The sequence below is a fragment of the Vanacampus margaritifer genome, chromosome 6 (genome assembly GCF_051991255.1).
Source record: "Vanacampus margaritifer isolate UIUO_Vmar chromosome 6, RoL_Vmar_1.0, whole genome shotgun sequence".
NCBI lineage: Eukaryota > Metazoa > Chordata > Actinopteri > Syngnathiformes > Syngnathidae > Vanacampus > Vanacampus margaritifer.
This window is the reverse complement of record NC_135437.1, coordinates 4,937,717-4,950,958: the sequence shown is the minus strand read 5'-3', so window position 1 is coordinate 4,950,958 and position 13,242 is coordinate 4,937,717. Positions and strand designations below refer to the sequence as shown.

General features: G+C 38.0%; 3 protein-coding genes across 10 annotated transcripts in view; 1 reads left to right on the top strand and 2 right to left on the bottom strand.

Annotated features, from left to right (window-relative positions):
• LOC144053252 (solute carrier family 66 member 2) overlaps positions 1–3,508 on the bottom strand; it is a 53,909-nt gene extending 50,401 nt beyond the window's left edge. The window contains exons 1-2 of the mRNA XM_077567518.1: positions 3,126–3,508; positions 1,779–2,026 (exon numbers count right to left, since the gene is read on the bottom strand). Of these exons, the coding sequence (XP_077423644.1) occupies positions 1,779–1,987 (209 nt within the window). The 5' untranslated portion in view covers positions 1,988–2,026; positions 3,126–3,508. The remainder of the gene's footprint in view (positions 1–1,778; positions 2,027–3,125) is intronic.
• Positions 3,509–3,538: 30 nt separating this feature from the next.
• Positions 3,539–6,626, top strand: hsbp1b (heat shock factor binding protein 1b). The gene is made up of 4 exons (XM_077567519.1): positions 3,539–3,741; positions 4,533–4,599; positions 4,823–4,949; positions 6,186–6,626. The coding sequence occupies exons 1-3, from the start codon at positions 3,697–3,699 to the stop codon at positions 4,945–4,947; spliced, it is 237 nt and encodes a 78-aa protein (XP_077423645.1). The 5' UTR covers positions 3,539–3,696; the 3' UTR covers positions 4,948–4,949; positions 6,186–6,626.
• Positions 6,276–13,242, bottom strand: part of LOC144053249 (DNA topoisomerase I, mitochondrial) — a 63,401-nt gene continuing 56,434 nt past the window's right edge. For all 8 annotated transcript variants that reach the window (XM_077567511.1, XM_077567513.1, XM_077567510.1 and 5 more), the window contains 5 exons: positions 11,161–11,275; positions 9,763–9,893; positions 8,446–8,546; positions 7,595–7,744; positions 6,276–7,141 (listed from right to left, as the gene is read on the bottom strand). In XM_077567511.1, coding sequence (XP_077423637.1) covers positions 7,039–7,141; positions 7,595–7,744; positions 8,446–8,546; positions 9,763–9,893; positions 11,161–11,275 — 600 coding nt within the window. In that variant the 3' untranslated portion in view covers positions 6,276–7,038. The remainder of the gene's footprint in view (positions 7,142–7,594; positions 7,745–8,445; positions 8,547–9,762; positions 9,894–11,160; positions 11,276–13,242) is intronic.

The window sequence follows — 13,242 nt, the reverse complement described above, 5'->3', positions numbered from 1 at the left end:
CCTTGGCCACTCTGACCAAACTCGTGCACATCTCGTATCTAAGTGTTAAGTTGGATGCTGAATTGCTGATCTGAAAATGGACAGCCACATCAATGTAGGTTGTTAAATACAGCTTTTAACACTTGAGGTAGCCGGCCAAAGTCAAGTCAATTTCTTTTTCAAGGCATTATTTTGAAGAAGTAGTTTGTTGCCTGCATATGGTAGAAAGCACCACTGCACATCTTCCCTCACTGGCACACAATTTTAGCCTCAGTACACTTCAGGATTCATTTTAGAAAGGGGCAAGCCTTTGCTGTTACAGCTCCCAAATTGTGGAACTACCGGTCCTAGGGCTGAACAATTAATCAATTTCATACAGACACCACAATGTAGTATAATGCAATTTTCAATTTTATGAATTTTGAAGTATTTCATTTATTTATCTAGTTCTAGTGTCTATATAAGCTCAGTTCATAACAAGTGCAGTCCACATGTTTAAAGGGGAAGTCAACCCCCCCAAAATATTCTTGACACTATTATGTTCTATGCAGCCCCACTAGTCTAAATACGGTATTCTGGTTAATATTGCGTTATTGGAAAATTATGAATTAAGCAACAAAATCCAGCAGTTTTAATCAATATCAGAAGGTGGCCATTTTGCCACTTCCTGTTGAGTGAAAATGACATCACAGTTGATCAGGTCTCAGGTAACAACCAATCACAACTAGTCTTCAGAAAACAGATGAGCTGTGCTCTGTGCTGTGATTGGTCGTTGCCTGAGCCCTGAGCAACTGTGATGTCATCTTCAGTCGACAGCAAGTGGCAAAATGGCCGCCCCCTGAGATGGACAAACGGATGGATTTTGCTTTCTTAACTCATATTCTACAAATGTAATATTAATCAGAATGTCAAGTTTAGAGTAGTGAGGTCACATATAACATATGGTCAAGAAATGTTTAAGGTTGACTTCCCCTTTGATTGATTTAAGTTGAGTGTTTAAGCAACAGATTTGTTTGCGTTATTGTTGTATTCTGATATTACTTATGACTAACTGACTTACACACGCTACTTGTTTTGGTATAATTCTGTGAAGCTGTCGCAAAAAACGCTTAAAAGTCTGCAACTCAAAGTGTTTAGTACGTTAACAACTGTAATTTAAGTACTTTTTATAAAAAAAACTGTCTTTAATATTAATTCTTGGTTATTTTGGCTTCATTTTTTAATAAGACAAAAACATTTTAGGTACTCGTATAACAAATCTGATATTGCTTATTGTAATAGAGATTCATTTATTGGTTGTGTTTGTCAGACAATACAAGGGAAAAGGAACTTGAACAAAATAATAATTGCGTATTACATTGCAATCAGATTGTTTTTCAAAACCGTTCACTCCTACTCAGCACATCAATCAGATCCACTTGAACAACGTACAAAATGAATTCTTAGAATGCATCTCTTCTCATTGGCCTTGGACACTCTTTGCTCTTTATTCTTAATTTTTTTTTTTTCCTTATCATGTTATTACCTATTACATGACTGACGTTTGTGTCTTTTAATTTTATTTACTGTATTTTTCTACCTTTGAGTTTTATGTGAACTTCTTTGCCTTAGTCAAAGTAACTTTGGGTCGAGACGCCGGTGAAAAAATTCTCCCTATTTTTCGCAACCCAACTTGGCAATTGTTCCCCTCAGAACACATTTTAAAAGTATGCCCTTATTTGTAAAATAGTTTCACTAAAATTTGAAAAATCCCTCCCTCAAACAATTATACTATATAATAAACGATTGTTGATCTTTACCAGAAGAAGATTCGCAGGATGTTGGCTATGAGCAAAACCAGACACACTATGGTCGAGAAGCCCTCAGTGTTGCTGCTTCTTTGGATCTCCTGGTACTGGGGCACGTAAGGCAGGGCACCCCCAATCACCATGAGGCAGGATGCCAGCCAGGACAACAGCATCCATGTGCCCTCACTTTCCTCCTCCTGCAGAACAACCTGAGGATTCATCGTTCTCGGAGGGGATTCGATCAGCAGTGTCCAAGGAACCTGAGAAGAATAGAAGAAATGAAATTGTGTGAGCATGAAATAATATGATTAGATGCAGGGTTAAAGTGGTGATGATTATTACAAAGCCATCGCCAAATGCCACACTCGCACAAAGCTTTTTCTCCATCGCTACATCTGAGGGATCCGCTGAATGCATAAATGCAACTGAATAAGTACACAATTGTCCTATGTTTGACTGTTACATATTTCAAGATAGAAGCGCAAAGGTTCAATGATGAAAGAGTAGGATCGCTGCAGTGTAGATTTAAGCTTGAAGGTCAGTGTGCAGAATGAGTGACTGGACATGAGCTGTGGCCGATAGCAGCGGCACACCTTCACTAATTCCCAAAAAGAACATGTATGTTTATGCTACCGCAGGCTACTTTATTTACGATACTGACAGAGCCTAAAGAATGTAAACATGAGCCAAAAGTGATTCTTCCGTGACTACTAATTATACATTGTATTCACATGGTGAATATGACTATAAAGTCTGAGCCCTGCACTGAAATCATGCCTTCTTTGTCCCATACAAAATAAGGAACCGGTGTCACCTGACAAGTCAATTATATGGCTTTAAAATAACTGGTCAAACTTAAGAGAACAATTTAAAAAATCATAAACAAGTTCTCCTGGGGCAACCCTTACATTAATCAAATAATGACTACAAATGCATACATGCGTACTGTAGCTTTACTTAAACACTGATGATATTGCAAAAGATGAATGGAAATCTAGGTTTTACTGGAGTTATTATTCATTACTCAGAGATACAGTAATCCTACAACCTAGTCCAGTCACCGATTTCATAGTGTTATGGGAAACCCATTACAGTACAGCATAGATACCTGGAATTACTGAGCTCCTAAGGACAGTGCTAGCTCTGTTGCATAAGCATAACTTAGCAGTACACAGTATCAATTTAGGAGGTACAAATAAAGCATTAATAACAATGCACACAAATCACCATGACAATATCAAAATAGGTGGCTATTTTACCGGAAAACTGTTTCTTAAAAAATAAGAAAATTATTCATGTTGGTGTTAATATGAATACAGCATTTTTAACTGGCTTCGAGAACACAACTTGCAGCTTTACCTGTTGGCTTCGTCCAGTTTCCTGCAACTAAACCAAACACGAGCCGGGACACTGGGAAAGTTGGGGCGTCAGAACCAATGTGAGGGCTTCTGAATCTTGACACCTCCAACTTTTCAATCTCAACTGTCACGGAGAAGGCAGCAGGGACGCACCCGCATGCGCCCACACATACACGCTCCTTTCCCCAATGCCCTAATATGTACTGTTACTGTCGTCTCAATTTGGATTACAGTTTGTGCAACAAACATTCCGGTAGCACACACAAAACGGATGCTGGTGGTAAGTCATCGGAGCTTATCAGCATTTCCTCCGTGCTTCCTGAGATTTTAAAGGCAAAAACAAAACTACAGGCTACTGTGTTATGTCCCTCCTAGAAAACACAAAGTCCCACATTCCTTTGGGTGTCGCTCTCAACTCTCGCGCGAACTCCTCCTCACTCAGGCGGAACAGCTGACTGCGCAGCGGGTTGTGCACTGCAAAAGGATTGCTAGCAATTCCAAACAGGACATCATCATTTTGTGTGAACTACAAACGGGCCTTTAGCGTTTTAGATATTTATCCACGGGAGATAATGGCTGACACAGATCCCAAGTCCGTGCAGGACTTTACAAATGTGGTGAGTGATGACTTGATAGCAAGCTAGTTTTAGCCACACCAGTTTAGCTAGAAGTGGCTAACGAAGCTAACGAAGTTGGGGATCACAGTTGACTAGCCCGTGTTTTACATTCAATTTGTAATTGTCATTCAAGTTGATTAAAAATAAATAAATAAATCACGTGCGTTGTAAATCGGTACGCAATTTATCTGACAAGGCGCTATAAATTGGCGTGGTTGATTTCAGAAGTTATTTTATTTTCACTAAACCTCGTAGCCATTCCCCCGTTCATTTGTTTCTTTCAGAACCTTAACAACAAAGAGGATGAGTTAGTTCGGGTTAGCGTGCTGATTGTCATGGAAACGATTTAGAGGCGTAAAGCGCCTCCTCCCCAAAACATTCGCGTTCTTTCGCGCTCTTACCTGACCAATGTTTGTTTATACGCAAACAGTTTCAAAATGTTGTACTGTTTTCAAGTACTGTACTGTGGTGCTGAGAAACAGTACATATTGCTCAGTTTTCAGAATACAATGACATATCAACCAGTATATTGCAAATCGCCACTTTGTGATGAATACAGAATATTCAATCTGGTTATACATTTTATTGATATGAATTTTTATTTTCAATGAAACATACCTCTGCATTTCATTTGAGAGTTTCTCCTTCAGTGTGGCGTTAAGTAATAAGTAACACACTTTCTTGCTTAGACAAGATATAGCACAATATAATATACATTTGTGGATGTAATTTAGCCATGGCATTGCTTAAAGTTCGTTAGATCACGTAAATTAATGTCAATTGTTCTCCAGGTCCAAACCTTGCTGCAACAGATGCAAGACAAGTTCCAGACCATGTCGGACCAGATCATCGGAAGGAATATCCAACCATTTCAAATCCTCATTTGTTGTGATTCATGAATTGAATGTGAAGCTAGTGTTTATCGCACAACATTAACATTATGACGCAAATAATCATACTGATGATTGTTCACACCCACACGTTTCCTATTTGGAGACCCGATTGCAGAGAGTGATGACGCTAATCATTTAACCACACCTATAAGAGTCATTGATATAGTTTACCTTAACTGCTTCTCTACTTGATGAGATGAGCACACGGATTGATGACTTGGAGAAGAACATTGCTGACCTGATGACCCAGGCGGGCGTAGAAGAAAATGGAGCAACGCCTGAAAAGCCGAAAGAAGGTCAAGGCTCTTCATGAAGGTTAGACATTTTGGCTGTTCTGCTCAGATGGCATCTAATCCTCCCAGGTTCTTAGGTATTGGGTGGGTTTGTGTCCACTCAGAATATTTACATTATCAGTAATATTGTTTATTTTTGCCAACAGAGTCCTCGGTTTTGATTTTGTATTTTGAGGTCTTCACTCTGCACAATAAATGCTATCAAAATTACATTACTGTAGTTTTTTTTTTTATCCATACAATCAGACCATTCAATCCCATTAAGAAATATGTTTCAATTTAAATTAATATTGGTTCAAAATTGCCTCACCGAAAATATTTCTAGACAAGAAAATAGTTTGCTGTCATACACAATGTGATTTAAAAAATAAAACTAATTGTTCATCATTTTGTTGTGTTATTAATAAAACCCTTGCTTCAGGTACCAGGGATTAATCGACCAAAAATTCCTCTTCAAAATTACAAAGTTTCCCCATCCAATATAAAATAAGAAATATATATTTTGATTCTTCATATATAAAGCAGTTATCATGATCAAATTACCGGTACTGTATGTGATGGTCAATAGTAGGGGTGGGAATCTGAACGTGTCACGATTCGAACCCAATTCTTGTGTCTGTAATTCGATTCAGAATCGATTTTCCATTCAAAATGATTTGATTGACAATGATTTTTGGTTCAATTTACGAATGTGCAAAGAATCATATTTGATCTACTCCAGTATGCTTTGCAAGCCAGAACGACAAATGGAGACATTAAAGAGGCCTTATTTTTTTTAACATGCATTAAGTTTTGAATTGTAAGAGTAGTGCCTTTTTCCACAAAAACATCGTGTTGACCACAACTGCTACCCTGTACTTTGCAATAAATTTTATAGCTTATATAGTATAAAATAAATAACATCCATTTTGGGACATTTTTTTTATCGATTCTGAATTGTAGTAAATGAGAATGTTTAAGTCTTTTAAAGCAAAAGACTTTCTTTTTTTAAACAGGCCTATCACTATTAATTGACTTTTGTTCGTTTTGTTTTCTTTTGTAAAGCATTTGGTGATGTAAAAGCGCTATATAAATAAAGTTTACCGGTACTCGCTAGAATCTGGATTCTTATGTGAATTTATTTTTTGGCACACCGTAGTCAATAGGCGCCAATATTCATTTTAATCTCCTCTGATACATATTTACAAGTCAATCAAATGACCAATGATGTAATGTCACATTTATACATTATTAGTGAACACTTCTTTGTTCCCTCCAGGTCCAGAGACTGCGTCTGATCCTACGTACTGGAGCAGCGGTATTCCAATCCTGCAAATGACATTGACTTGTAATGTTTTTTTTTTATATATATATATATATATGACTGTTGTGACAAATGGTTCTGTATTGATTTAAAGACAAATGGTGTGTTTTGCCCTTTAGAACTTAAGCTTTGTGCACTGACAGGGATGTTGTTCTGTATTGTAGTGGATTCTTGTGAATTGAAATGCTGGCTGATGGAGGCACTGTTGCCCAGGCCTGTCATGACGATGTTACTTTGCAGGCTAATGCTAACGAACCGCCTTCCAAAGACAGGCAATTAACATCTGATGCCTGCATTATTTGACAGGTGCTGTTCATGAGCCGTGCGATGCATTCCCTCTTAACAGATTTTCTTCAATTACGTATATTTAATAAAATGCTGTTGAATTACATAGTATATATTTGGTGCTAGTTGCATTTACATATAACCAGGAGGTGCTTTTTGTAAACAACCATTTTATAATGCAAAGTAATTGCATGGTACATGCTCACTCTGTACAGTAGAGTTAATGCAAATAAACTGGGTGTTTAACTGAAAGACACTTGGCACTTCAATGCAAAGTAGCAACTTTTATTCAAATGAATACAAACAAAACGGTATAAACAAATACAACAGTAATCTAATGAATAAAGTGCCCAAAAAACAAAACCCGGCAACAAAAAATAACAGCACTCATTGATGGTGTCACAACACTGCATGAAGAAAAAAAACTATGAGAACATGTTAGAAATGCAGCATTCGTCTATTAAATGTAAGGACAGAAGTCCCTTAACTGCATTACAGCAATTCTAATTGTCCGGGTAAAAAGTTAGAACTCAAAGTCTATTTCTGTCATGTCAATAGCCCAGGCAAACTTCTCCCTTTGGGTCTTATTGTAGATTCTTTCAATAGGTACCCCCATTCTTTTGCACCTGGGGAAAAAAGAAGAAAAAAATATATATATTCTGCAAAATAAGTACGGTAATATAATCTAACCAAACAAAGCATTTTTGTATCACTTTTAAAAATGCAACTTGCCTGTGCCTCAAATTTGAAGCGCATTTGATAACCGACATCCTTGCAAACTCATTTCACAGAAGCAAAACAGAACTATATTACACGCCAGTTAACAGAGTGTAATAAACTGCAGAGAATACAATTTAATCACAAAGTATCCAGTTTATTTACAGCTAGTGTTTGAGGACAAACTTGTGTTCTGCCTCATTAACAACTGCTATCAACTACTTCAGAAGTTAGATTGGTTGCATTAATTACAATTATTGTCAGTATACGGTTAAAAACAACTAATGAACAACAAAAAATTTCACATAAAACATTTATTTTGGGTCTTACCATCAGGTTGAGTGGTTGCGTCATTCACTCACCAAGCCACACTGATGCGTGGATCCAGATAGTTCAGCTTGGAGGTACCCAATGCAATCTGCTTGTTTTCCTCTCGATCCGTGGCCTGGACTTGCAGCTTCAAAAGACCCTCCTTACAGCGCTTCACAGCTGCTTCCTTCTTCTCCACCAGCCTGATCAGCATCAGATCACAGACAATTCGGAAAAATCTTTTTCAGGAGCTGAGCGATGTTCCCCGCTCTGGGATCAATAAAGTCTTCTTAAAATAGTAATCATGATAGTTCTGATAATGAGCTAAAGAACTATGGGCAGCAGGCCAAATCAACTGATTATTGCAATAAAAATCAAGGCTGTGATATGAAGTACTAAAATAATAGATGGTGGATGTATTTCTGCTGTTTGTTTTCTTTCTTAAACTGTGCCATTATTTTATTCGTTTACATGACATTTGTAAACATTTTAAATACTACGAACCTCTTCCCAAGTTTTTCAGGACCATATGATAAATTGTTTAAATACTTATAAATTTATTTTGGGGTGACCCCTGCTATTCACTGAGTTTAGCCAATAGTGGCCAGGCTCTGTCCTGTTCAGCCACAGATAGCGGGGGGTCCACATTAAAAATACATTACATTAAACATACACATTACATAAAAAAATGCATCCGATTGATCACCAAAGCCAGTGAGTAATTTGTCTTTCCACCAGTGAATGTCTTAATTTACATTTAGGCTCAAAAAGCAAAGGCCAAAATAGCAGCAAAACAACAATAAGTCTTCTTTATTCAGTTTAACCACCGGAAATTAAGTAATTACGAACATGTAAGAATATTGTGAGCTACTTTTCAGAAGTTTATTTTAAGTGCAATACTTACAGCTGCAGTTTTTTGTCTGGGCTGCCTTTACCCTTTGCGCCCTTCTTAGCTTGCTTCAGTTCCGTCTTGGCAAGAGTCAGCTGCTCTTTTTTTGCATCAATCTGATTAAATCAGATAAAGACACTTGTTACGATATACAAGGGGTTAGAAAGTTCCCGAACTGGGGTAACAAAAGGCCCATTTCAAATCCAAACTGTAATGTTCGCCCTTAGACGCAATCCCCCTGGAATCGAACACAATTTCCCAGCCTCCTTTATGCACTCCTGGAAGGGTTCTTCAGAGATACCTTGGAGGGCCATCATCACTGCCATATTATTGATGTCATCCACATCTTGAAAATGGATCCCTTGATGACTTCCTTGAGAAATCACACATCCAGGCCAACTGAGTAAGGTTGCGTCTGTGATGTTCTAACCCAGGAACTGTCAGATGCTCAGGGCATTTCAAGCAGGAGGGTTGTTAGGGTGAAGCAGCAACAAGTCTTGTCTCTTAAATTGCCACAAGGACCTCTGTGGAAACATGCTGGTTGATTGTCTGCCCCACATTGGAAGGGAAAACAAGTTTGTAGTTTGGATTTGAAATACAGTATAGGCCAAAAGTTTGAACACACTTTCTCATGCAATGCATTTTCTTTATTTTCATGACTATTCTCAATGAAGGCATCAAAACTATGAAAGAACACATGCAGTTGTGTACTTAAAAAAAGGTGAAATAATTGGTAACATGTTATATTCTAGTTTCTTCAAAATAGTCACTCTTTGCTTTGAATTTTTTTTTTTTTGCACACTTTTTGCATTCATGAGTTGGCACCTGAAATGCTTTTCCAACATTATTGAATGAGTTCCCAGAGGTGAGAATGCCAAGAGTGTGCAAAGCAGTCATCAAAGTAAAGGGTGGCTATTTTGAAGAAACTAGAATACAAAACATGTTTTCAGTTATTTCACCTTTTTTTTGTGATAAGTACATAACTCCACATGTGTTCATTTTTAGTTTTGATGCCTTCAGTGAGAATTTACAATGTAAATAGTCATGAAAATAAAGAAAATGCATTGCATGAGAAGGTTGTGTCCAAACTTTTAGCCTGTAGTGTATATTTTTAGTGACACCAGTTGTGGAACTTTTGACACAACTCATGTACATTACTGCATTTTTAAATGTGCAATAGTTATACATGAGTCCTAAATTGAAAAAAAAAAAAAATCAGTTGATGACTGTCTGAAAATAAAAATATACAAAAGATACATGAGGGATCGTAAAGTAGAAACAGTATCCCCCCCCCCACACACACACACACATAAAAGCACTCATAAAGCATACCTTGACCTGAAGGTTCGCCATAGACTGCTCAAAGGTCTTTGGCGGCGCCCGCTGATGGTTACACAGAATTGCAACCGCTCTGTTTGCTCTGTTGTAGCCCAGCAGTTTCTCTGCATCATTGAGCATGGACTCTTTGGAAGGTGACAGAACAATATGTTTGTATTTAGACATGGTAGAGTAGCCAAAATTTTACTCCGGAGTACTGTTACTTGAAAAAGCTATGACTCAGATAAAAAGTCAAAAGTAGAAAGCATAGTCAGTGTGTGTGTGTGTGTGTGGGGGGGGGGGGGTTGTCAAGGGTTCTCAACCAGGGGTGTCAAACTTATGGCCCATAGGCCCGCAAAGGAGTTCAATCCGGCCTGCGAGATGTTTTTGTAAAGTAAAAAAAATTAGTAGTCCGACCAATTAATCAGATGGACACAATCAAAACATTTAAATTCGTAATTTCACGAGCAACCCTCAGATGAGCAATGCAAGTTGTACATGGAATTGCTCTGGATGTCATTATTTTACACACCACCTAAAGTTAATTTGTTTTTTAAATAAAATTAATAAAATCATAGACCGACATGAAGGTGTTAAATAAGACACAAATTGAATTTGTTTTCAAACAAAGAAATGAGATTTTGCCATTGACCTTGACTACGTGTTTGAGGTTCCTGTAAAGTAACAGTTTTTTTTTGTTTTACTTGTCTATCATTTTGCAACATTTTAAGCTAAGCCAATTTTACCATTTACATTTGGTTCTTGGCGAGTTCGCTACTGGTTCTTGGTTGTGCAGTACATGACTTTTTTCCCCAAATACTCCATTGCGCTTGTCAACATTTCAGCGATGCAATTGAAAGTACAATGAAGTACAATGTAGCACAATATGACAGCGTAAGAATACCATTCCTTGCTAATAAAAATACTTGAGCATGATTAAAAAAGAAAAATAATTGTATTGGCATTACGCTTGACATTTTTTTTTTAAACAAAAAATAACTCCAGTAAATGTACTATCCACAACCTGATATAGGGTACACTCTCACACAGGACACACAAGAGTTGAAGCCACAAATATCAGAATAGTAAATTGTGAAGGTAAAGCCTCACCGGACAAAGAGATGAAAGGTTGTCAAAAGTGGAAAGGCTGAGTAACATCAGCATTCTTTTGAATACAGCGATTGAAACTGTCCCATAAACTGTTAAGTAAACATGTGTCCACAACCACATTCTAAATTACAACTACTAAAGGTTACGTATCAAATTTCCATTTGTATATAATGTATTTATGAATCAATATGTAACAAATGTTCAGAGTAGTAGACATTAGCAGGCTGCTGGTACTCATTTAGTAGTAAACAACAACGGATAAACCTGTACAGTATATAGTGTGATGAGAACATTTTTAATTACCATTTGTAAGTTCTTTGAGTTGCTGCTGCAGAGTGATGGAGGCATTGTATGTCCTGAAAACCTTTGCTGACAGACCTGGCATCAGGGAACCCAGATGCTTATTCAGCATGCCGGTCTATCGGAGGTGGGGGGACAGAATCAAGAGATAGGAAGATTAAATGTCCCACTGTACCAGAACAAGATGCAGTCATTGTATTAAATGGAATACCTCTTTCCTACCACTGGGTGGCACTGTGGTATTTAGAACCCACGTGTATTATGCAGTCATTTTTCATTTTAAAAAGTTCACAACACCTTCCACCCGCTGGCACCGCGTAGGTATCATAACAAGTTTGAGGTGTTCGAGGCAGCAGTCAGTCATTGGCTGGAGCCTCAACACCAAAGCAGGAATGAAAGGCTGCAATTCCCCTGTGCTAACATTCACTTGTGGGTCATTACAGGTCGGGCAAAAGATTAAATTATTCAGATTAAGATTGCAATAATGATGAAGCTTGGTTTAATCAAAGCGGGGCCAAGGACCCAGCTTTCTGAGGCCACATTTGGCGTGAATGTGAGCCTATTAAATAGAGCATGCGTGCAATTGCACATGTAAACACACACGCACATTCACTTGATGAAGGAAATACGCACACAGCTACTGCAGCGTCTACTTTGCTAATGATGGACCCAACTCTACATGGCCACGCTAATGATATATATATATTGTATATGAGAGTCATGATTGCCCTTAGTCTAAACTTGCATGCACAAAGGTGTGTTTGTACATGTTATTTTCGGAGTCGTTACTAGATATTGCGCTGATTTCATACCTACTATTAGCTATTTTTTTAGGGGGGTATAAGCAAACATCTTGAATCAACGTGCATTATTTTGAGCTAAACGACACACTTGGGCTGGTGCTGAGCAAGTGTGTGTGGGTGTCAGAAAGTCAAAGACGGCATAAATTCCTTTTGCAACCTGGCATTTAGAAGCATGTGCACTCACATTCCCAGCAATGTTATTTATCATCATGAAACAAACAAAAATGCATTGGAACAAATGTGGTCTATGGTATGATTATCATTATTGTTCAAAATCTACACAGCCGCTTTTGAGAAAATGGAAGTTCTAGTGCTTGAGTTGTAATTTAAATTGAGAGTAATCTAACTTTATTAACCCCAATCTAGTCACGATTTGACATCCCGGCCCTCTTTTCGACTTGAGTCCAGCCATCATATAGCATTTCTTATTCCAACAATCCCCTCACCATTCTCTTTACGCTCTTTGTGTGGCCTGGCCTTCTTGCGTGTCAATCAGATCTGCCCAAGGCAGCCATTACCATGCCACCTCCAACACAACCTGACATTTTCGAACATGCCAAAGGCTACACAGCAAGAAGCAGCGTACATTTACCGTCAATTGCCCTCCCATTTAATCCTGTCTCAAGTCTTTTTCCTTTTCTACATGCTGGAGGTGGCGGACTGGCAGACCCCTCTTGTGCCTTATCTAAACGATTTTCTCTCAGCTTTATTTAGCTATTTTGCTTGAAAATGTCAATTTAACTGTTGTATGTGCTCTAACCTTCAGCTCTGACACACTATAGAAACTAATTGCTCCTCAACAGTCATAGCACTTGACACAGGGTCACCTGTCTGTGGGCTGACAGCATGACTGCACTATAAGAAGCGATACCCAGTCCCTCAGTGAGGACAATCTGTTAACCTGGGTTATGTTTTCACATGACAAATAATGACCCTGAGAAGTTTTGTGATGACAACTGTTGCCTGCAGCAAATTGACAAAGATTGATTTTTGTAAGAAATTCATCCACTTGCCATATTCACTTAGTTGAGGGCTTTGTTTTGTTTTAATATGTTGGTGTTCGTGATCTCTCTTTCCATCCCTAACAATTTACCCATCACAATTATTGCAAGACCCTGCCAGTCTCCTGCTCACAATACAGCTCAGTATTGGTACATATTTGTTTTCAATTCAATGAACTCTTGAGTTGTTTTAACAATTACTCATATGAACCCATCAACTAGTGGAGTAATTATCAATGTTGTTCTGGGGATAGCACACATTATTAGAAAACATAAAAGAA